Below are 25669 nucleotides of genomic sequence, written 5' to 3'. Positions count from 1 at the left end.
GAGTCGGTTTTAACCGAATTCCGGACAGCCTAACCATAGTGTATGCGTAGGTGTTTCCGCCACTCCCCACCTTTGTGCAATGTGGCGCTTGGCCACCATGTTCCCAATAGTGACCCATTGCTGCTTCCGATGCGTTAAGTCAGTTCCGTTCCAAACATTCAGCAGGCATACACGTGGGTCCGGCGTCAGTGAAGTTGCAAGGGCCTGGGAGATGGTACGCATGACTTGCCGCCAGTAGCTCAAGATGGCCGGGCATTCCCAAAGTGTGTGCAGCAGTGTCCCCTCCTCCCCACACCCTCTAAGACAATACGGGGTTTCTGCCCTGTGCATTTTGTGGAGAGTGGTTCTGGTGTAGTATATTCTATGTAGTATCTTGAGTTGTATTAGCCTGAACCGTGCCGAAACGCCCGCCTCCCGTGGTGATGCCAGCACGGCGTTCCAATCTGTCTCATCCATGGTGCCTAACTCAGTTTCCCATTTCTCTTTTAGCTGGAGCAAGGGATCCGGGAGATTATACAGTAATTTGCGGTATGTGAGTGAGGTGGCTCTTGTCTGCATAAAGTCCGTGAGAAGTCGGTCCTCCAGAGGTGAGGATTCCGGGACAGTCGACCCTGGCTCAATTACTGCCATTAGTGCATGCCTTATTTGTATGTATCTATAAGTTTCAGTGGGGCCTAATGCGTATTGTTGCTGCAGGTGGGAGAAAGGGACCATTCCAGTGGTGGTCCATAGGTCTCCCACCGTCGTGATCCCAATATTGTCCCATTGGGTAAAGCCCTTGCTGGATCTGAGACAGCCCAATTTTTTAGTGTCCCATAATGGAGTAAGTTTAGTTATGACCCCTTTCCACTTAAGTTGTGTCAGTGCCCTGTGCCATAGCGAGATAGTGTGTTTGGTAGGACCGATTAGTCACGCCGTAAGGCCTGGATTATACAGCGGGGACAGCAAACTTTGCGTTCCCAATTGCGCTCTATCCGCTAGATATGCCGGGTCAGCATGCGAGGCGTGGATCCATTGATTAATTACTTTGAGCTGTGATGCCCAGTAATAAAGCTGCTTGTTTGGCAAAGCTATCCCCCCGTCGTACCACCCGCGATTGAGTTTAGTATGCGCTATTCTGGGTGGACGCTCTCCCCATAACAGATCGGTCATCACCGCTGTCACTTTCCGGAAATAGGAAGGCGAAATTGAGACTGGGGTGTTCTCCAGTACGTATAAGAGGCGTGGCAGCACCATCATTTTAAATAACGCCGCACGTCCCAACAGCGTAAGGGGCAGGGCTTTCCAGTGTCTCACATCCGCCCTCAGGCGAGTGAGCGGGGGTGTCAAGTTTCAATCATAGAACACACCCGCATCACTAGCGACGTGTATACCCAAATATTTAAATGAGGTGTCGGCTATCATCAACGGACAAGTATCAGGAAGAATTGGCGCAGGACCTTTCAGTACATAAATGACTGACTTTGTCCAATTGATCGTGTATCCGGAGTTCAGACCATGCGTGTCACAGATTGCCAACAGTTTCGGGATGCCCGCTTCCGGGTTGGATAGGTAAATTAGCATATCGTCAGCAAACAAGGAGATTCTATCCTCCCAGCCGTCTCCCCATTGTAGTCCTTTTAATAGTGGAGTGGTCCTAATGACAGTAGCCAGCGGTTCCAGTATCAGCGCGAACAGTAGGGGGGACAGTGGGCACCCTTGACGCGTCCCTCTGGCTAGGGGGATCGCTCGGGAGATGTGGCCATTGGCTGCTACATGCGCTACAGGGTTCGTGTACAATAATTTAATCCAAGAAATAAACTTGGGACCAAAGCCCATACGGGCCAGGACCGCGAACAAGTACTGCCACTCTACCATATCAAACGCCATTCTGGCATCTAATGATAGTATGGCCGCTGGTTCCAACAGCAAGTGGGCTCGCGCCAGTGCCCCGTGCACACGCCGGAGGTTCAGTGCCGTGCTTCTGTGTGGCATGAAGCCTGACTGATCCAGGTGAATGAAGTGTTTTAAGTGCGGGGTCAGTCTGTTTGCTATCAATTTTGCCAGAATTTTCGCCTCTGCGTTAAGCAGCGAGATCGGGCGGTACGACGCACAGTCCATTGGCGATTTACCTGGCTTTGGGATGGTCACTATGGTTGCCACTCGTTGATCCAGGGGCAGAACCCCCCTCTCCCGACACTCCGTGAACATGGCTAACAGAGGTAAGCTCAGGGTGTCTGATGCTGTCTGGAACCACTCAATCGGAATCCCGTTAGGGCCTAGTGCTTTACCCGTGCGCAGCGCACTAATTGCCGCCTGAATCTCATCCTCCGTCCGATCTGCCTCCAGTTCAGTCACCGCCTCCGGCGGTAAAGTCTCGACCTGTGTATCTTGAAGCGCCGACATCGCCGCCTCAGCCGTAACTACAACCTTTGGGGTATAGACTTCCTGGAAGTGGCCAGCTAAGATTTCTATAATCTCAGAGGGGCGTGAATGAGATATCCCTCCCGAATCCTTCAATTGTAATATATGTCTGTTGCCCTCACTTTTTTTATCCAGCCAAGCCAATAGTTTATTGGCTTTGTCCCCTATATCATAGATCCTGTGCGCTGTCGTCTCAATATTTTTTACTGTCCGTCGCCTGAGAAGGTCGTCATGTAACTGCTGGCAGAGGTGGAGTGAGTGTATCTTCTGACGGGTGCGCCATATGGGCCGCGTTTGCTTGTTCTAGCTTCAGTTCCAGAGCTAACAGTTCCTGTTTTTGTTCACGTTTATGTCTCGCTATTGTCGCAATCGCCTGCCCCCTGAACACTGTTCTATACGCTTCCCACAAGGTCGTCGGGGAGGACACAGAGTCTGAATTTTCGGCAAAATAGTATCTAGTAGCTGTGTTTAAATCTTTACGGACGCGAGGTATCTTGAGGTACCCGGGGTAGATTGGGTAGAGTCTCCTACGGGCTATCGCCGTGCAGGACAGGCTCATGGACAAGGGGGAGTGATCCGATATACCTCGGGGTCTTATCTGTACATCGTTTATCGCCAGTCGGCCGCCCCCCAGTGTAAGGAAGTAGTCAATGCGGGACAGGCAGTTGTGTGTGGCAGAGTAATAAGAGTACTGCTGATCCTCGGGGTGTAGGTGCCGCCATATGTCTATCAATCCCTGTGCCTCTATGAACTCACTGAATCGGGACGGGCCAGGTGTCTGCGCCCGAATCGGGAACCTATCCCGTGTGTTATGGGCTACCGCATCAAAGTCTCCTCCCACCACTAGGTCTCCGTCCGGGAGCTCCAGGAGGAACTTTCCCAGGTCCGGAAGTGCAGTCGCATGTAATGCCGGTGGGATATATACAGACACCACATTGATGGACGTCCCTTCCCACTGCCCACACGCTGCTGCAAAGCGGCCATGACCATCAATCTTAGTAGTCTGTAGAATAAATCGTGATGCCTTCTTCATTAAAATGCCTGTCCCCCGGGACCCCATAGTGAAGTCCGAGTGTACTATCATGCGGTACCCTCGCCTATCCATAGCCTTACCAGCCGCACCCACTAAATGCGTCTCCTGAAGGAGGATCAGATCGTGATTTAACCTTCTAACACTCTGGAGAACCAACCCTCTCTTTACCTTGTCTCCCAGACCCCTGACATTCCATGACATTAATTGCAACGGTGGCACCGGCCCCGTGCCGGGACTGTCCACTACGTTACCGGACTGTGACATTCTCGCCATTGTATACCTGTAAATATGGACATGAGACCCGTAGGGCGTGGTGTCAGTGTCACTGATGTGTAACCATCCCCACGGACGCTCTCATTCGTATGTAGTGATGGGCCTATCGTCCTCGGGTCAGCACCAGCTTGCCCGGTGTGCGGAGTCCAACATACTGTGACTATTGTGGTCTTTCGTGTAATCTGTAGAGTCAAACAATTCAAACAATCAAACCTTGCTATCCCCCCTATACCCCAAACTCCCCCCCTCCCTGCTCCCCTGCTACACGGACTTAAAACTGCCCGCCACCCCAATTTAGCAGAGTGCCTGATCCCACCCAAATAGAAATACAGAGTTACTTGCTCGTTGGGGGTGAAGAGTACTCCGGAGTGAGCGACCTCTCTTACCCTCTGCAGAGGCCCTCAGCCCAGTGTCCATGGCAGCCCAGGCGGCAGTCCCATTATCAAGAAAGTCTCGTACCTGCTGGGTTGCTAAATTTCCACCTCTAGATCTGCACAAACATTGTCTCTCGCCGGTGAGCTTCTATCTTCCTCGGGTTCTCCCGTTCGGACGTCGCCACGGTCTCTCAGATGCTGATCCTTTTGAGTCCGCCCCATGCGGCGGGACTGAGAGGCTGGTCGCCAGCCGTCCAACCAGTCACGGGCAGTCTCTGGATTGTCAAAAAACCATGTCCTGTTTTCCGCCACCACCCGTAGTTTAGCCGGGAATATCATGGAGTAATGAATCTCCCTCCTCCTGAGTTCCTTTTTTATGTCCAAAAATGTGAGAGAGCGCAAATCAAGAAAAAATGTAGAAGTGCACCATATTTACAAGCACGTTGCATTAGCTTAGTAAATCTTATATAAGAGTGTCACATATATAGAGTGGAAATATATAAGAGTGTTTAATTAGGATAAGAATGCATATATCTGTATGAAAAGCTAATATGGAATTGTGTAGTGATGTTAGAATGATGTTGAAATCCCATGTTATATGACTGCTGTAGGGAAAATGTAATTCTATTAAACGTGGAAATGTATAGGCCACACGGCATTTCACAAGAAACGAAAGATGCTGCTACACTTTTACTTAGCAGGGATTTTAATGTTGTTATTACTGACCATAGAACTGAAATATATGTTTTATAGAAGTGTTTTACTTATTCAATGTGTGGTAGTTAGAATACTGTTTAAACAAAGAGATTTAATGTTTGTAGAGTGCAGAGGCCCACTTCATGTAATTCAAGTAGGCCTGAACAGATAAAGTCGTTTCTTTGATCTGCATGTGCTCGTTAGAGAAAGGTCAGGATGCACAGAGCGCAGAGCCTGTTACATGGTTTACGACTTGAAGATATGGTGGAGGCCGGAATTTGGGGCCCACAGTAGAAGTGTCTGTTTGCAGGTGCGAGGAGCCCTAATCAGTATAGTGATGAATAGGATTTTGTTCAGAGGAGCCAGGCACAGGCCTGTAGGAGGTTTCAGGAATTTCCTGGGGGTTACCGTCCATCGGAGAGAAGCCTGGGAAGCAAGGTCAACTTTAACGAAGGGTCCAGAGGAGTACCAACATGGAGAATTGCCGCCAGAACCAACACCACGTGAGGGGCGTCTCAAGGGGCGTTCCTATTGGAAATGTGATTTTGTATTAGGGACAGTACCCCGGGGAGGAGACAGAGCAGAGGGTCTGAGGAGCCTAAGAGAGCGGATGGGTAGGCAGATAGGTTGACTGCAAGAGATCGATTCACAAAGGAGACTAAGAGAAGTGTGTGATCTTCTTTGGAAGTCACTACTGCTGACACCTTTTTAAGGTAAAGAACTTGTTAAGTAGGGATGTCACTTAGTCTAGTGTAGGGACAGTCTAACCTGAACTTTCCTTTCTGTAAATGACTCTCAAGTTGCAACTTGTAGCTATTCTTGCAACTCTCATGACATTTGAACTACTTCTGATAGTCTTCTTTTGCAGACTAAGAGCATTTAGAGAATTTCTATTTATATTGATACCCGTGTATCTTTTGAATCTTATTCTGAGATGTTTGTATCTCCAGTTATTTTTGGCTTTACAATAAATCTTTAAAACTTATTGGTAGTAAGTGGTTCTTTAGAGTGGTGTAAGTTCTTAATTGATTGACCTAGTAGTGGATTGCCTTTTACTCAATGACAGGTACCAACGATTTAATCTACCTGAGTTGGGATCTGGAACTATAATAACAGACCAGAAATCCCGCGTTAACAGTTGGTAGCAGAGTGAGGATGGTTACCTTCTTGAGGAGGGTAATCTAGACTAGGGTAGATTATCCCAAGGCCCCTAGAGATCGAGAGATGAGCATCGGAAGAATCGCGTGCCGAAGAAGGTGCTGACGGTGCGAGACAAGCAGCAGTGTCGGAAGAGAGTGAGTATAACAAGGGTCATGCGTGGACAGATTGCGGTGTTTTGTGTTGTATTGTATTGTAATGTCATGCGGAGTTGAATGCCTGTAGTGTGATTGAGGGAAGGTTGTGAGCGTGCGCAACCTGGTAAACTGGTTACCTGGTAAACGGGCAAACTGGTGAAAATCTTAAGTTCGGGGTAGAGCTTAAGTGGTTCGGGTGTATCGAACATCCAGAGTAGTTGTCGACCAGAGTAAAGGGGATCATGAGGTACCATTGATCGCCCGCAGAACCAAGATAGGGGGAGTGTAAGAGTGAGTGTGTGAGTAACGGACGCAGGTCGAAAGTTACTGTGTGTAAGTAACCTATCAGAGAAGGCGATTGTCTGGACGTAAACGGAAAGACATTTTGTCGGTTAAAGGTGACAACTACAGTTAGGCTGTGGACGTACAGCCAAGGAAAGTGATCGCTTGGACGGAAGTAATCATTTTTCAGAGTATGAATGGGACGCATGCATGACCGGGACACGAGCGGAGTAAGGAGGGGAACTGCTGCGAAGGGGGACGAGTGCCGTCAGCTAGAGCCGCGCTGTGATAGGGCGGTTGGTGTGACGTCGGCTAGAGCCGCGCTGTGATAGGGCGGGTGGTGTGACGTCTGCGAGAAGCCGCGCAGTGATAGGCCAGTTAGCGAGAACCGCGCTGAGATTGGTGTATTGTCATCAGGAAGTAAACAAACGCGGAGAAAAATAGAAATATTGTAGGTTTTGAACATGAAGTGTTTTAAATGTTTGAGAGGGATTTCTAAGAGTAAGAGAAGAGAAACTTATTACGGGGAAGAGGCACCGCCAGAGGGTACACCAGCTCATTATATGGCAACGAATGTTGGGTTGCATACTATACTATGGCTTGGTATTTGGAGTAAGATTACAGAAGGGAATGAGGAACTGACTTTTCCAAAATACGGAACATTTAGACTAGAAGTGTTGCATCAGCTGAAAGCAGTTATGTCCTCATTGAGACCTTTGCCTAGACCAACACAGTTTGAAGCCCTTAATGCATGGATTAGGGCAGCACATGACAGGAATCAGAACAGGCGCCAAGAAAGAGTACGGCGATCAGTAAGGGCAGTGCAAGATGCCAAATGGGATGAGGAAGCTAAGAAATGGAGGGTGCAAGCGATTGAAGTGGATAAGTTGTACCCAATGAGAGAGGCTACAGGGGAAAAGAGACCCACAGAAGAGGATGACGAGAGCGATTCGGAGGATGGCCTGATAAATAGATTGTTGACAGACAGACCACCTCCGGACAATAGGGGGTTAGAAAGTACTGAGCTCTCAAGGGGAGACAGGGTTGACCTCGGAGAGAATGGGCCACTTCCTATAACGGATTGGGTACCTACCAAAGGTGAGGAGATACCTCAACCTAGTCCTGCACAGAGAGTAGTCGGAAGGTTTGTGGTACAGAAGATGCCAACAATAGAGAAGGTTGAACCTTATGGATTGCCAGATGCTCTTCAAGTACCTGTTACAATAGGTCCTATAGTATCGATTTACAACCCAGAGAATGGGAGAGAGGAAGAGCAGGTACGGCTAGACAGAGAAAGGGTTGAGATGGAAAGGAGGAATAACACAACAAATGCCTGGAGGCAATTGCCAGGACCAGTAACGTGGAACACCCCATTCGATTCAGCAGTGGGTCCCACAACAGAACAGGGGGGTCAGAGAGGACCGATGGACCTGAGAGGACCACGGCCGAAATCCTATAAAGAGTTAAGAGCAGACTTGAGAGAATGGGATGGGTCCACAGAAACACCGAGCAACAGGTCAAGAGCAGAAGCTGAATGGGGAAGTCGAGGCAACGTAACAGTATCTCGCTGCGGGGCTAGCGAAAGCAGTCAGGAGCGTGAGGGTCAAAGTCAGGAGAATAGAGGAGTTATGCGTCATATTGACGGTAGGGATGGGCAGGAGCGAAATGGAGGAAGTATGGAGTGTGGAGAGATGTCTCGTCTCTTTGAAAAAGGTGGAGACCAAATGGTGCTAGAATATAGAGAAAGGTTTAAGTGCACTCATCACGCACCTGATGAGAACGTACAGCACTGGAGTCGAGGGAACCTAGGGAACAGTGAAAGATCTCGCCATACATCGAGTGATCAAAGACCACAGGCAAATTATGAAGAAAGAGGAAACAATGCAATGTCTTACCATGCACCTAGAGAAACCAGGCAGGATGGGGGATGTGGGGCTATGAGAAATGGAGTGTTTCATCATCCACCCAGAGAGGACGGAATGGCATGGGACCTGGAGAGGTGGGAGCATGGGAGGACTCCCCATAACTCGCCTGAGCCTAGACGTAGGACTAGGAGCTGGGATGGGAGAGATGTGAATGGACCCCCTAGAGCTAGTGTACTGAAAGCTGCAATAAAGGCCAAAAGACTTGATGTCACCAGCTTAAAATCTGATTTGGATGAGATCATAGATGGTACGCTGCCTTTAGAAAGGATTAACTTATACGAACAAGATGAGCTGCTGTTTATAGCAAAGGATATTACTCGAAAGGCAAGAGCAACTCATGAGAAACTGTCTGAATTGGCAGACAAGTATATGGTAGATTTGTCCAGAACAAAGACACTACAGAGTAACCATAGGTTACAATATTCAGATCAGGACTTAGACGAAAAGAGGACAACTGGATTGAAAACACACATAAGAGAACTGATAACAGGAATAAGAGCATGGAGAGATCTGGAAAAATGGGAGGAGAGGTGGTCCAAAAGGGGTACTGTTAGACGGAGCACGAGTGTGATGACTCCGGAGGGAAGGCTAATGCAGATGGAGGCATTCCCTTTGCGAGAAATATCGAATGGGAATTATGTACACGTGCCCTGGAGTAGAGGAGATTTGGCTGCATTTACCAACTCATTTCCGAAGTTAAGGGATAATCCCGTAGAGTGGTACAAGCAGGTAGAGAGGTTTGTTAAGATCTCAAAGGTATTGTGGATTGATTTGAACACCTTGTTTGACATTGTGGTCCCAGGAGACTTGTGGACAGCATGCAAGACTAGTGTTGAATGGCCAACTGCAGAACCAGAAAGGAATGCACAGACTAATGGACCGTCAGAAAGTGTAATGTTGAAATATGAAAGGGTAATAACTTGGCTAAAAGATAAGGTGCCACCACAAGATGTAGATTGGGTAAAAATAGACCGAACAAGACAGGAACCCAAGGAGACAGTTCATGAGTTTTATGAGAGATTGCTGAAAACATTCAAGCAATACAGTGGACTCGATGTAATGGATCCCAAGGATATGGGACAGTTTGTGTCGAAGTTCGTTTTGGGATTGAGGCCTGAAATTTGTTTAATGATTCAGCAACATTTAATTTGTTGGCAAAACAGACCATTGGATGAGATTTTGAGGTACGCAAGATATTGTAGCGATGAAATAGATTCCAAAGCAAAGAAACTGAAAGAAAAGCTGATGGTGGTACAGATGCAGTCAGCTGGAAAGGGCGGACAGCAGAAACAGGGAATGGGGACAATGGGACGAAAGCCAAATAGTCAGATTAAGGACAATGAGGAAAGCCCGAGACCTAGAATAGACTTTGCTACGTTGAAGAAATCGACAAAGTGCCACCAGTGTCACCAGGTGGGACATTGGAGACGCGAGTGCCCCTATAACCCTGAAAACGGAGAACTAGAAATAGAGGAGGAAGTTCAAGAGGTTCCAGTTCAAGGGGTGACAATTTCAAAAAGCAAGGTGGCCAAAGGGGGGACTTCGGCTCCACGAGCTCAGTTTCGACAGCCACCAAAGATTGCGACAGGGGGAAAGGTCTACAGACAAATGCCACTTTTTATAGATGAAGAAAAGTGTTACTACATTGATCCATTGACAGGACAACGTGTGAGCAAAGAAGAGGACTGTACCCTCGGGGCAGTTCTAGAGGTGGATCAAAGAGGTCTGTTTGTTGAGGCTGAAGTAGCAGGGTGTCCTACAACATTTTTGGTGGATACTGGAGCTACTCGATCAACACTAAGATCCGCAGTGGTTCCAGATCTACCAATGTCGGGGGAAACAATTCAGGTGGTAGGAGTCACAAACAGGAGAATGATTAGCCCTTTGAGGGAACCAGTGTCAGTGAAAATAGGAAATTACATGAATGAACATCAGTTTGTAGTATGTGTTTCTAGTCCTGTGTGTCTGTTAGGAAGGGACTTATTGTGCAAACTGAATTGCACAATATACTGCACACCTCAGGGAGTGGAGGTACAGACTACAGACGATGATCCTACTTTTAAAGTTGCTAACTCGAAAACATGTGTAGAACTGTATCCTACCTTGACTGTGGAGGACCTTCCTTGGGACTTACAAGCTACTGTGTCATCAGAGGTATGGGATTTTACTGGAGAAGAGATAGGATTGATCAAAGGGGTAGAACCAGTGAAGATCATGGTGAAACCAAATGTTGATTATCCAAGAACGCCTCAATACAAATTGTCCCAAGAAACTATTGCAGGAATAAAACCTGTAATAGACTCAATGATTCAACAGGGAATACTGAAAGAAATCGTGGGTAGTCCATGTAACTCCCCGATTATGGGTTTGCAGAAACCTAGTGGGAAGTTCAGAATAGTGCAGGATCTTCGAAAGATTAACAACATCGTTGTTTCATGTTGTCCAGTGGTACCGAATCCATCAGTGATACTGTTTCAGATACCATTCCAAGCTGAGTGGTTTACAGTGATAGACCTTTGTCAGGCCTTCTTTTCAATTCCATTAGATGAAGAAAGCCAGTATCTTTTTGCGTTCAAAATGGAGAGTCGCGTCTTAACATGGTGTCGAATCCCACAAGGGTTCACAGATAGCCCGTCAATCTTCAACCAGCTGTTGAAGAAAAACCTTGAAAGTCTAGTACTGCCACAGAACTCGGTTCTGGTCCAGTACATAGACGACCTACTTGTTGCGTCAGAGACAGAGGAAGCGTGTAAGACAGATTCCATCGCCTTACTGAATCATTTAGCTGAAAATGGGCATAAGGTATCTCCGAGCAAATTGCAGTACTGTCTGACAGAAGTACAGTACTTGGGTCACCGGTTAGAAAAAGGAAAGCGTAAGGTGTCACCAGACAGGATAGAGGCGATAATGAAAATGAATGCGCCTACGACACAGAGAGAAGTTAGGATGTTCCTAGGAATGGTTGGTTATTGCCGACAGTGGATAGCTAACTTTTCACTGAAAGCAAAACCATTACAAAAACTGACGCACAAGGAGGTGAGTGCTCCGGTACCATGGGACAAAGATTGTTTGATGTCATTCCTACAGCTGAGAGAGGACTTATGTCGTGCTCCAGCCTTAGGGATGCCAGACTATGAGAAACCATTTTCACTGTACTGCTGCGAGAGAGAAGGTTGTGCTTTGTCAGTGTTGGTACAGACCCATGGGAATGCCCGTAGACCAGTTGCATACTTTTCGGCTACATTAGATCCGGTAGCCGCAGCGTTGCCCGGATGTCTCAAATCCGTTGCTGCAACAGGTGTCAGCATTGAGCGTTGTGAAAACATTGTGATGGGACACCAATTAGTGGTGTATGTACCGCATTCTGTAGAATTGTTAATGACCAGGACCAAGACACAGCACTTGACCAATAGTAGGCTCACGCGCTACGAGCAAGTTATTCTTGCTGCGGAGAACGTGACCCTTAAAAGGTGCTCTGTTTTGAATCCTGCTACTTTGATGCCACTTCCAAATGATGTAGAAGACGAAGAATGTGAAGATCACGATTGCCTTGATGTGACTGAACTATGCACGAAGCCTAGACCAGATATTGTGGATGAGCCATTGATTGACCCCGATGAAATTTTCTTTGTTGATGGCTCATGTTTAAGAGACGATACTGGTCGGTTGAGAGCAGCTTATGCTGTTTGCACCATTACTGGAGTTGTGGAAGCCGCTTGCCTGGAAGGAGTACACTCCGCACAGGTAGCAGAAATCATTGCATTGACACGTGCCTGTATAGCAGGTAAGAAAATTAGAGTCACCATCTATACCGATAGCCAATATGGTTTCAGTGTAGTTCATGATTTCGGGCAATTGTGGTCTCAGAGGGGTTACATGACCTCCTCTGGTTCGCCCATTAGAAATGGGGAATTTGTACGACTGCTGTTAGAAGCATTACAAGGTCCAGCTGAAATTGCAGTAGTCAAATGTGTAGCCCACACCAAAAATACAGATTTTGTGTCACAAGGAAATAGATATGCAGATGAAGTCGCGCGATACTGCGCGGACCACGGGTACTCTTTCACGGAGGTGGAAGTAGGTGGGGCTCAGGAAAAGACAGAACTAAACATGATGTTAGAAACTGTAGACACTTGGGAAGATTTAAAACAAATGCAAGACAATGCACCTGAATCTGAGAAGCAGGCATGGGAAACAGCAGGTTGTGTGAGAAGCGAAATGGATTTTTGGGTTTCAGCAGATGGAAGGGCAGTGTTACCTGAGGAGTTAGCGAGTCCAATGGCACGACAGATACATGGTCCAGTACACTTGGGAAGGGATGCCATGCTGAGGGTATTCAGGCAGACTTGGTACTGTCCTAAATTTAGGATTGCAGCAGAAGCAGTATGTAAGAGATGTGTTACCTGCCAGCAATTGAATGTAGGGAAAAGAACACCAGTTACCATGAGTCACATTGGGAGGTCTGGGGGGCCTTTCAACAGAATGCAATTAGATTTTATTGAGATGCCGAAAAGCAACCGCCTCAGGTATGTTTTGGTGGTTGTGTGCTATTTTCCAGATGGGTTGAGGCATACCCTACACGCAGGTGTGATACACTCACAGTAGCAAAATTGTTGCTTAGAGAGTTGATTCCGCGCTTCGGGGTGCCAAATTCTCTGGAATCTGATCGAGGAACACATTTTAACAGCGAAGTTGTGAAGATGCTTTGCTCTGCATTGAACATTGATCAGAAATTGCACTGTAGCTATCGACCAGAGGCTTCAGGTATTGTGGAGCAGATCAATGGCACATTGAAGTCCCGGATAGCCAAAGTATGTTCATCGACTTCCTTAAGTTGGCTTGATGCGTTGCCCCTGGTACTCATGAGTATCTGTAGCACACCCGACAGGAGGACAGGTCTCTCTCCACACGAGGTGCTGATGGGGAGGGCAATGAGACTTCCAACTGTCCCAACAACTGCCTTGTTAAACATTACAGATGACCTGATCCTGGACTATTGTAAGGGACTGTCTGACGCCATTCATTCTGTGTCCCTTCAGGTGCAGGCTGCTGAGGTTCCAACTTCCAGAGATTTATGCCACGACTTGTGCCCAGGAGAGTGGGTACTAATCAAAAAGCACGTCCGGAAGAATTGCTTAGACGTGCGCTGGAAGGGGCATTACCAGATCATCCTAACGACGAACACTGCCGTGAAGTGCGGAGGGCTGCCAAATTGGATTCACGCTTCCCATACTCGAAGAGTTCCAGCACCCCTAGAAGAAACAGCTCCTCTTGCAGATGAAAATCCAGCAGTGGACAGTGAGCCACTAGAGGGGATCAGTCAAGCTGTGGGGGTGTCTGAAGAAGTTGGGAGCGCTACAGATCCAGAAACAGAGGGGCAGGAAGGCAGTGAAACTGAAGTTGCCACAGAAGGAGAAAGCTGCTATGAATACGGCTCAGACACAGAGCAGTACCAGAGTGATCAAGAACGGAGTGTGAGGACAGAAAATAGGAGAACAAGGCGTGGAGAAGCTAGTTGGCCTGAGAGAAAACAAAGGTCAACCTTAAAGCCGACTCCAGAAAGAACTCTTGCTCCTATATCCGAAGACTCGGATCTGGACGAAGGTGCACAAGAGCAGGAACAGGAAGGTCCGAGGAGATCAAGGAGGGTGCGAGTGCCTTGCAGAAGATACTCTACTCCTGAGTGGACCTACCTCGCTGCAGATGTCCGAGACACGCAGAACTGGGAGGGTGAGGAAAGTGACCCTGACCAGAACTGACCCCATCATAACAGTGGAAGTAGAGTTGCTGATACCAGGAATAGAGGTCGAAGGGTTGCTGACACTTAACATCGTCTATCCTCCTCTCCTGAGCGGAATAAGAGACTTGATTCTAAACACAGTAGAATTTCCGGTTTGCTGTTCAAGGTGTCCAATACTTGAGGAACTCCTTCTTCGTTTGGAAATATTAGAGCAAGTGATGAGAGTTGTTGGAACACGTATAATCCTGGATTGCTAAAGACTTTGTCAAAGACTTTGTAAATTAACAGGTTGGGAGATAACCTAGTGCCAAAGTGAAAGAAGAAAAATTTGGGACCTTTATTTAGAGGATGGAGAAGGGCCAAGACTATGTGTTGCTATAAAACTCAAAGACTGTTCATGTGGAGGGAGTTATCAGTTTCCAGGTGTGGTTCAAAGAGAGACATTGTGCAAAGAAAAGAGACATTGGGGTTCAGAAAGAGACTTTGGCTGGGAACGAAAACCAGAGCTACACCGTTTCGAGAACATGGAGACTGGCAACCCGAACCGCAGGACAAAATGCATAGTAGGCACACTTTTAGTGGTAGGGATTTTTCTTATAGTTTTAGTGGTTACCATATCATATGTGGTGGGACATGCAAATGATGAGAAGGCAACAAGAGAAGCAAAAAGAGTATCGACAGAAAGGCCTACTACTGCTGGACAAAGGGGGGAAAACACAGAGAAAGAGAAAGCTTTGTTAGATGCTGAGATTAGGAGATTACATGTTGATGAATCCCAGGGGAACTTTAAATCAAATGCTTATGCCAAATTGCTTTATGAATATATTGATGTTATGGAGGCTAAAAATTGCTACGTCTGCATGCAATTGCCAGCCTCTGTAGATGAAGGCATCAGGTATCATCATCTTCCATTGACTTATGGAATCTCATGTAGTTTGTTGCTGAGCATATTTTATGAACGTGATGGGTTCGAGTATTACTTCTCGAACTTTGACTCGGTATTGCCAGAGGTGCCAAATTATAAACACCTAAATAAATGGGATTATTACAAGAGTGAGGACAGATTACAGAAATTTTTCCTTCCATGGAAAACATTAGATACTTCACATGCCCGAAGAAATAATTTGACTTGTAAAGTGTCCGAAATTGAGAAAAAGTTTATAGGGCAGGTGGATGATCGATATAGAAGACAAAAGATCCTAAAAGCTTCAGGACAATGGAAAACAGATTGGACCGAGGAAGAAAGGGAACACCAAAGAAAGGGTAGCAGTGGTCCAATAGCTTTAGACAGAGAGAAAAGGGGGAAACTGTGCATACACAGGAGTGAAACCTATTACGAAAATGTGTTTGTGGGACAAGTAAGTTGTGAACATGCTTTCCAATTAGAGTACTATTCCAAGGGTTTCTTGAAGGAAATGCAGGTGATCCCAAATGTATATTTTGTCTGTGGAAGAAATGCATATGTGAAACTACCAGATAATTGGTATGGATCATGCTATGTAGCAATTGTCTTCCCCAAAATATACCATGCTGAGGATTTAGAAACTAAAAAGGGAGGAGCTCCAGCTAGAGGGAGAAGAGATCTAACCAATGAGGAGGTAGTTGGAGATGTATTCGGTGCTGCATTTCCTCTTTTGGGAATAATACTGAATGACATCAAAATCAGAAGATTGGCAACAGTTGTAGATAGGTTATCTGCCAGCACTGCTAGATCCTTAATGCTGGTGGAGGGAGAGATGCAATCGATAAGAGCAATGGTTCTTCAGAACTGACTTGCTCTAGACGTTCTGTTGGCAAAAGAGGGAGGAGTCTGCAAGGCTTTGAAGGTCCAGGAATGTTGCACTTACATTCCAGACAATTCAAAACCTCTAGAGAAGTACATACGGAACATTACTGAGATACACCATGAAATTGAGGATTTGACAAAGGTAAATGTGTGGGAGAAAGTAGGTCAAGGAATGGGTAAAGTTGGAGGTTGGTTTGCCAACCTAGGAAAGGGTATCATTTGGTATATACTGAAGCCCATCATCATAATAGTGATTTGTGTAATCACTTTGTGGGGGTTGGTGCGACTGTACCAATGGTATAGAGCAAACAGGTTGCAGAGATCCATGAGAGAGCAGGAGAGGAGATTGACTGTGATGCAGGATACTCAGTACAAGAGTCTGAGGGCTCTAGAGATGATGAAGCGAGGGAGTACTGCAACGACTTCAGTTTGACAGTTCCTACATTTTAGAGATGGTGTTGTAAGAATGATGACTACTGAAAGTCATCAAAGGGGGGACTGAGAGAGCGCAAATCAAGAAAAAATGTAGAAGTGCACCATATTTACAAGCACGTTGCATTAGCTTAGTAAATCTTATATAAGAGTGTCACATATATAGAGTGGAAATATATAAGAGTGTTTAATTAGGATAAGAATGCATATATCTGTATGAAAAGCTAATATGGAATTGTGTAGTGATGTTAGAATGATGTTGAAATCCCATGTTATATGACTGCTGTAGGGAAAATGTAATTCTATTAAACGTGGAAATGTATAGGCCACACGGCATTTCACAAGAAACGAAAGATGCTGCTACACTTTTACTTAGCAGGGATTTTAATGTTGTTATTACTGACCATAGAACTGAAATATATGTTTTATAGAAGTGTTTTACTTATTCAATGTGTGGTAGTTAGAATACTGTTTAAACAAAGAGATTTAATGTTCGTAGAGTGCAGAGGCCCACTTCATGTAATTCAAGTAGGCCTGAACAGATAAAGTCGTTTCTTTGATCTGCATGTGCTCGTTAGAGAAAGGTCAGGATGCACAGAGCGCAGAGCCTGTTACATGGTTTACGACTTGAAGATATGGTGGAGGCCGGAATTTGGGGCCCACAGTAGAAGTGTCTGTTTGCAGGTGCGAGGAGCCCTAATCAGTATAGTGATGAATAGGCTTTTGTTCAGAGGAGCCAGGCACAGGCCTGTAGGAGGTTTCAGGAATTTCCTGGGGGTTACCGTCCATCGGAGAGAAGCCTGGGAAGCAAGGTCAACTTTAACGAAGGGTCCAGAGGAGTACCAACATGGAGAATTGCCGCCAGACCCAACACCACGTGAGGGGCGTCTCAAGGGGCGTTCCTATTGGAAATGTGATTTTGTATTAGGGACAGTACCCCGGGGAGGAGACAGAGCAGAGGGTCTGAGGAGCCTAAGAGAGCGGATGGGTAGGCAGATAGGTTGACTGCAAGAGATCGATTCACAAAGGAGACTAAGAGAAGTGTGTGATCTTCTTTGGAAGTCACCACTGCTGACACCTTTTTAAGGTAAAGAACTTGTTAAGTAGGGATGTCACTTAGTCTAGTGTAGGGACAGTCTAACCTGAACTTTCCTTTCTGTAAATGACTCTCAAGTTGCAACTTGTAGCTATTCTTGCAACTCTCATGACATTTGAACTACTTCTGATAGTCTTCTTTTGCAGACTAAGAGCATTTAGAGAATTTCTATTTATATTGATACCCGCATATCTTTTGAATCTTATTCTGAGATGTTTGTATCTCCAGTTATTTTTGGCTTTACAATAAATCTTTAAAACTTATTGGTAGTAAGTGGTTCTTTAGAGTGGTGTAAGTTCTTAATTGATTGACCTAGTAGTGGATTGCCTTTTACTCAATGACAGGTACCAACAATTTAATCGACCTGAGTTGGGATCTGGAACTATAATAACAGACCAGAAATCCCGCGTTAACAAATGTCTTTCTTTTCCTGGCCACCTCCGCTGTGTAGTCCGGGAAGAAGGCCAATGTGGAGTTCTGAATCTTCACGGGTGGGGATACCTGTGCCGCTTGCAGGATGGCATCCCTATCGCGGAAATTGAACAGTCTCGCCAGGATTGGCCTAGGGGATGCCCCCGGTTTTGGCTGGCCACCTGGTACTCTGTGCGCCCTTTCGACCGAGAAGAACGCCGATAGCCCTTTAGGTTGGAGTTGTGACTTGATGTGTTCTTCCACAAAGAGATCAGTCGCTCTAGTACCTTCCGATTCCGGAACGCCAAGAATTTGTATATTATTCCTTCTAGAGCGTCATTCCTGGTCATCCAGCTTTTCCTTTAGCATTTTATTCTCTGCCGCTACTTTCTCCATCGCCGTCTGAAGCTCTGACACATCTTCCACCAGTGATTTTGTAACCAGTTCCAGCGATCCCACCTTTTCGGCCATTTTGTGGAGATCCGCTCGGATGAGAGTTATTTCAATCGAGATAGAGCCCACCGTAGTCTGGACTTGCGTGAGGGCTCGCATCACGTCATCCAGGGTCGCCTTTTTCGTGGAGGTGTGCCGTCCTTCCGCTGGAGGGGATGCAGTTTTATCGCTTGTGTATCGGTCGATACGCGTTTGCGTCGCGCCGCCTTTGGAGCCCTTTCCCGCCATGATGTCCACCGTCAATATCGGAGGTCAGAGGAGGGAGGGATCGGGGGGGAGCAGCCACAGAAACAGTTCGACTCGTGGTCCGGCCCGGCCCCTGTAGCGCCTAGGCAGGCAGTCAGATCAACGTAAATAGGGGTCTGCACCCGATTTATCTCAGACGTCACTGGAGCTGCATCCACTGTGTTCCTGCCCAGCCTGGCTATCCGTCCTCCCTGGCCACCCCACACCTTCCTCGTGTCTCAGGGTCACAGCTGCAATATAGTGTGGAGCTGTACTGTGCCTCTGAATTGCCGCTGATGGCGCCCCGTCTCAGGTGGGGACCCTTGTGTCCCCCGGTGCTGTAAGGGTCTAGTGTGTGCGCCAATGCTGTGTGGTGCAATGCGGCATCAAAGGTGCACGGCTAGGGGGCCAGGGCAGCAGTCAAGAAATCCTGTGTTTGAGCCCTCCAATGCCCTTCAATGCCCAAGCTGCATAGTCCTGCTCTCCTGGCTCTCTTGGCTGAGGTGTGGGGGGGGGGGGAGAACTCCCCAGGCCTCCCACAGCCCCCGTAGATCTGTCCCGCTCCGCCGACTGTGAGTAGCGGCGCCTCACCTTCCTGCCGCGTTCAGCTCCGGCGGCTCTTCAGCAATGGGTAGCTCCTCCGGCCCACCAGCAGCGTTGCGGCCACCTGGTCTATTCACCGCCGCATCCGGGGACGATAACTGAGGCCGGCTGGTCACTTCGCGAGGCCCCCTTCCAGTCCCGGTGACTTCCGGTCCGCCGCCGCCGGCCTGGTCTCACTTCCGGTCGGCACCACCAGCCACCGGGTCCCCCGGAGTCAGGCCTGCGCACCGGTCCCGCAGACACTCGGCTGTACCTCAGCCGCCCGGCATCCAATTTTCGCCCGGGTACTTGCCGCCAGCGCCGCCCGGCTCCGGGCCTTCGGTTCCTCCGCCTTAGGTCTGGTTCAGCCACGGATATTCTGAGAGGCCGCTTCTCTACCGGAGCTAGTCCTCTAGGCTGCCGCCATGTTCGGCCGCTAGCCACGCCCCCCTGTAAAACTGTTTTTGTGTCAAAATGGTGCGCCTGCCCGAAAGAGGCGTAATAGGGAGCAATATCTCCGAGTTACTTCCTCTTTCTATGTGTGCTGCATTGTGATGGCATTCCTTCCTGCACAAAAAACGTCCTGCCTGTAATGCAGGCACCCTTTTAGCATGAAGCGAGGGTGCCTTTAGGCAACACACAGTGGTGCCAGCGCTAGGAGAAGTGCACCGCATCTTAGATATGACTCATTTCTGCTCTCCCTTACATGGAATGAAGTGCAGCAAGTTGCCTTGCTTTGCTGCATGAAAGATTAGTAAATATGCCCCTGTGTGCTGTTCATACATTATTAACAAAACTGGGACAATACTCCAGGGTTGTTCCCAGATTACACAATGAACAGCACAAGCTTCACATGTGCTCCCCCACCAGACCCTCACCTGCAGGAAGCCCTCTGCTGACTGTCGACACTTCGCCTGGATCTCCATGATCAGGGCATCGAGAGGTGATAGTTGACCTGATAGTTCGGCTACCTTTGCGTTCTCGGACATGGTGATTTTCCTGTCCATCTCCGCCAGTTCCCTGAGCATGGCCTGCTCTTGTGCTTTCAGTAGCTCATATAGTTGTTGAAATTCAGCCACACTTCTTTGCCTCGCAGCCACCAACTTGTTCTGTCAGGAGGAAGGATATATTAGTAGTCGACTCTGTTGGTCGATGAGCAAATATTTGAGGGACCCATACAAGATGAGCCGCTGCTATATATTAGAACAATAACACATTTCTCTATTGTTAGGTTGAATTATATATACTATAATATATTACTATATATTTCATTGAGGAACCACTTTTATATATGAAACAAAGTTCTCTCAACACAGTCAGATCTTCCACTGGAGGCCTGCTTTAGATCGCGTGCAGTTGAGGACTAAGGGCTCAGTGGCGTAGCTAGACCTAGGGCCACGGCTGTGTGTAAAAGGGGTGGGGGTGCTGGCGATTTCCTCAGCGCCTGCCCCGTGACGGCCGTCGCCCCCAAAACTAGTGCCACCCGGGGGGCCGCCACTCCTCCACCTTGCTGAGCCACTGTAAGGGACTGATTTAGATCTCGGCGGAAGGGTTACTCCGTCACAACTGAGTCGGCTCTCTCGTCTGCCAAACTATGAATCCTATTATGTCCTATGGGATTTATATTTCGGCGGACGGCTATATCGTCACCATTGGGACAGAGTTACCCATCTGCTAAGATCTAAATCAGGCCCTAAGCTGCCTCATGCGCGAGGCCTATTCGAATACAGTGCAAGGTATCAGACAGAGATTGCACTCCTCTACACTCTGCTAGGAATCTATGATTGGTCATCACTGGAAAGAGTGTGAAGTAGCCAATCACAAAGCTAAGCATGGGTACCAATCAGTGAGAGCACAGATGGTGCATCCTCGCCACACCTCATGGGGCACGCACTGCCCTTCAGTCGTATTCTGCATTTTTTATTGTATAGTTGAGCCATTAAACGTAGTTATAATGCAACATGTGGGACTGTTGACTGGATAAAACAAGTATTTACTGAAAACAGGATTCCTCCATATGATTTCAGTGTCACTCATGGGTACTTAACTAGGGTGAGTGGAATAGGGGCTCCTTCTTAATTCAAAACGAGGGTTTAGAAATGATGGGAACCTCACCTGAAAGCAGAAAAGAGACATAGAGACCAACAAGCTCCCAGGCGTTGATGTGAAGGGAGGCAGAGCAGCACTGGAGGACTTTAGTGCAGCAGTACAGTGATTGGAAGTATTACTACTACAGTGGTGGTGGATGTCAGTGTGCTTCCATAAAGTGTGGGTGAACTAGTGTGTAGTGGTAGCGTTAGAGGTTGGATAATAGTCTTTTGGGGGTGTGGTGTGGTGTGGGATGATAATGGGGTGGCATGGAGTTCTTGTATAGTACAGTGGATTGCAGTGTTGTACTTTGAGAAGTAATAGTGCTGGACTGTTAGTGTGGTAATGCGGAAGTGTGGCGTGGTACTGATGTGGGGCTAGGGAGCTAGAGAGGTAGTCTGCTGGATGGTGGTAAATTAGTGCTCACGTGGTAATGCGTTGTTGGGAATGGGTGCACAAGAGACCACAGATCACACACTGCGCTCTCCATAAATTGGGCTGACATAGCCGTGCTGGTGTAGTACCATACAGCCAGGTTGAACATTGTGGTGGGGGAGGTGAGAGTGCCAAGTGTGTGGTGATAGCGTAGTGCTGGAGGTGGTAGTGTGGTGCATTGGTAGTGTGGAAGGATAAGGTGGAAGTGTAGTACAGTTGTACAGTAGTGTAGTGTAGTGGTAGGAGATGATACGGCACTAGGGAGGGGTGAATTAAGTTCCCGGGTGATATTACTACATGTCCATTGCTCTATGTGTTAGCACTTAACCCCACTGTGGCTGCCACACAGGCCAGCCACTCGGTTAGGTGGATGCATAGACAACACACCATCCAATCCAATCAATCAGGAAGAGATTATGCTGTGGACCAATAAAAAAACACAGGGCCAGTTGTAGGTAAAATCAAATTTGCGAGTCCTTAATAATGAATTTTACAGATTCGCTATTAAGGACTCGAAAAATTGAATGTAGGTAGGAATCGCTAAAATATTAGCGATTCCTTAATATTCCTTAATACCGAATCACAAATTGAGATTCGTTAATAAGGAATACCTACCCATTCATTCCTATGGGCTAGGAGGCCCATAGGAATGAATGGGAAGATATTCACTATTTGCGATTCGCTATTAAAGAATCGCAAATAGCGGGTGCTTTTTCAAGGGTGCCAGGTTGTCAAAAGGACACCCTGTTGCACCCCTGAAATGTGCATGTGTGCACATGTGGCCCACATACATGCGCAAAGGTCATGGATGTGTGCCACGTGGCACATTTAAAAAAGCAAAAAAGTGCTTTTTAAAGGAAATCGCTAATTACCACCAACTTGAAGTGGGTGGTATTTAGCGATTCCTTAAGGCTAAAGTGCACTTTCTTTTGTGCTACTTACATTGCATTTAAGGAATCGCAATTTGCGATTCCTTAAATGCAATAGCAAAATAAGGAATCGCAATTTTGCGATTCCTTATTTTGCTAGTAGGTTTAAACTCACCTACATTGCTCGCAGCCAAATAGCGATCGCAAACACTGAAATTCTGTGTATTTCATTGTTAGCGCTCGCTATTGGACCACTTACACCTGGCCCACAAAGAAATGTTGAGACATTAGATCACCAAAGAGTTGGAACTCTCTCTAGACAACTCTCATAAACCCAGAGAAGCCATGTCCTTCCAGGGCTCTTGTTGAGACATTAATTCAGGATTGAATTAGACATCTATAGGCAGCTCCAATAACCAGCAGCCACAAAACACAGGCAACAACGACCATGCCGCCACAGACACAGAGATACACCCAGACGCACACATGCCTACGTTGACGTAGTAGTTTCCTCTCACCTTTATAGCTTTAAATTGCTCTTCTACTTTCTGCTTGGATGCCATGAATCCTTCCTTCTCTTTCATCAGAAGATGAAGCCAGCTCTGGAGTTCATCCTGCAGGGTGGAAAAGACATGGGGTGAAAGTTTGCACCTTTACAGTTAGGTGTGCTATCTGGGAACAAGGAACACAAACAAAGGTGCCTATGCACAAGCACAGTGTTTCCCAAACTGTGGGTCGTGATCCATAGGTGGGTCGGCAGCCGATGTTTTGGTGGGTTATGAAAGTCCATAAATACAGATGCCTTTAGTTTCTGTATTTATCTGTCACGTTTGCTGCACTTCAATTACAGAGGTCAAATGTCAGGCTCTGTCTTCTGACAAATTGCTGCTTATTTTCTTAACATGGGAATTGGTGTTTACAAACTCCTCTCACTTTGCAGTCAGAGAAAGAAAAGTAAAGTGAATTAAGGGCCATATGTATCAATCAAATTCGCATTCGCAAAGGCCGAAATTCGCAGAATTTCGGCCTTTGCGAATGCGAATTTGCTAAATGGTATATATAAAGCAAAATCTGTTGCAAAAAAAGGAATCGCAAAATTTGCGATTCCTTATTTTGCAATTGCATTTAAGGAATCGCAAATTTTGCTATTCCTTAAATGCAATGTATGAAGCAAAAAAATTTTGCAAAATGTCCTTAAGGAATCGCAAATTACCACCAACTTCTAGTTGGTGTTAAGTTGCGAATTCCTTGAAAAATGCAAATTTTTGCATTTTTCAAAGTGCCATGTGACGCACATATATGCTCTTAGGTCATGAAATATGCACCCATGCATATTTCAGGGATGCAACATGGTGTCCTTTGGACACCCCAGCACCCTTGAAATTATTCTCAATTTGCGATTAGCAAATTGCGAATCGCAAATTGAGAATAACTTCCCATTCATTCCTATGGACCTGAAATTATTCCTTAATTGCGATTCGCAATTTGCAAATCGCAATTAAGGAATTTTAAGAAATCGCAAAAAAATGGGATTTTGTACATACATACCTATTTGGGATTCTCAGATAGCGATTTCTTAAAAATCGCTATTTGAGAAACGCAAATGGGTATCTTGATACATATGGCCCTATCTGACAATCTCACTGGGGTGTGAAAGGAAAGGCTGGATGAAGTCATTTTTTAGTAACACACAGCAAAATCTAAGTACCTGTAAATAAACCATAAACATTCAGCAGGAAGGCAAAAATGAAGCACCGGTTTGAACAGCAGAGCTACTGCTAAGATTACTAAGAGTGGATAAATGGGATCGCTACAGTGTATGTTAAATATAAGACGAATGTCTCTAAACTGGAAGTAATCAACAATCAGTGCACTGACTAGAAATCACCTCAGTTCAGGGTTGGGACCCGCAAAGGTTACACTTCACTTGAAGAGCAGGAGATAAACGTGACCTTCCTGGAAATAGTGCACTTTCTATCCATGCCATCCTCGATTGTGGGGCGCACAGTGTGATCTGTGGTATCTGGACTCGTGTTCTCTGTGTCATACTACCTTTTACTTCACGGCTGTGCCTTTATGAGGGGCGCACTGTGTGGTCTGGGTTCTCTGGGCTCCTTACCCTGTACTCCGTGGCTGCCTCCTTTATGGGACGCACTGTGTGATCTGTGGTCTCTCGGCTCCTTACCTTGTATTGCACCCCATGGCTGCCTCCTCTATGGGGCGCACTGTGTGATCTGGTGCCTCTGGGCTCCTTACCTTGTACTCCATGGCTGCCTCCTTTATGGGGAGCGCAGTGTGATCTGGTGCCTCTGGACTCCTTACCTTGTACTCCATGTCTGCCTCCTCTAGGGGGCGCACTGTGTGTGATCTGGCGCCTCTGGGCTCCTTACCTTGTATTCCATGGCTGCCTCCTCTATGGGGCGCACTGTGTGATCTGGTGCCTCTGGGCTCCTTACCTTGTACTCCATTGCGGCCTCCTTTATGGGGAGCGCAGTGTGTGATCTGGTGCCTCTGGGCTCCTTACCTTGTAGACAGTGGCTGCCTCCTTGATGGGGCGCACAGTGTGATCTGGTGCCTCTGGGCTCCTTAGCCTGTACTCTGTGACTGCCTCCTCTATGGGGCGCACTGTGTGATCTGGTGCCTCTGGGCTCCTTACCTTGTACTCCATGGCTGCCTCCTCTAGGGGGCGCACAGTGTGATCTGGTGCCTCTGGGTTTCTTACCTCGTACTCCATGGCTGCCTCCTCTATGGGACGCACTGTGTGATCTGGTGCCTCTGGGCTCCTTAGCCTGTACTCTGTGACTGCCTCCTCTATGGGGCACACTGTGTGATCTGGTGCCTCTGGACTCCTTACCTTGTACTCCATGGCTGCCGCCTTTATGGGGCGCACAGTGTGATCTGGTGCCTCTGGGCTACTTACCTTGAACCCCATGGCTGCCTCTTCTATGGGGCGCACTGTGTGATCTGTGGTCTCTGGCTCCTTACCTTGTACTCCATGGCTGCCGCCTTTATGGGGCGCACAGTGTGATCTGGTGCCTCTGGGCTCCTTACCTTGTACTCCATGGCTGACTCCTGTGTGGGGCGCACAGTGTGATCTGGTGCCTCTGGGTTTCTTACCTCGTACTCCATGGCTGCCTCCTCTATGGGGCGCACTGTGTGATCTGGTGCCTCTGGGCTTCTTACCTTGTACTCCATGGCTGCCTCCTCTATGGGACGCACTGTGTGATCTGGTGCCTCTGGGCTCCTTACCCTGTACTCCATGGCTGCCTCC

The 25669-nt window shown here is 47.3% G+C and overlaps 1 protein-coding gene across 4 annotated transcripts in view; it reads right to left on the bottom strand.

The window, feature by feature from the left end:
• Positions 1-25669, bottom strand: part of LOC144821906 (uncharacterized) — a 545035-nt gene that overhangs the window by 330687 nt on the left and 188679 nt on the right. For all 4 annotated transcript variants that reach the window (XM_078679053.1, XM_078679054.1, XM_078679055.1 and 1 more), the window contains 2 exons: positions 22917-23012; positions 19885-20115 (listed from right to left, as the gene is read on the bottom strand). In XM_078679053.1, coding sequence (XP_078535179.1) covers positions 19885-20115; positions 22917-23012 — 327 coding nt within the window. The remainder of the gene's footprint in view (positions 1-19884; positions 20116-22916; positions 23013-25669) is intronic.

The sequence above is a fragment of the Lissotriton helveticus genome, chromosome 2_2, assembly GCF_964261635.1.
Source record: "Lissotriton helveticus chromosome 2_2, aLisHel1.1, whole genome shotgun sequence".
Classification (NCBI taxonomy): Eukaryota; Metazoa; Chordata; class Amphibia; order Caudata; family Salamandridae; genus Lissotriton; species Lissotriton helveticus.
The sequence above is the reverse complement of the archived record's forward strand: the minus strand, read 5'-3'. Positions and strand labels throughout refer to the sequence as shown.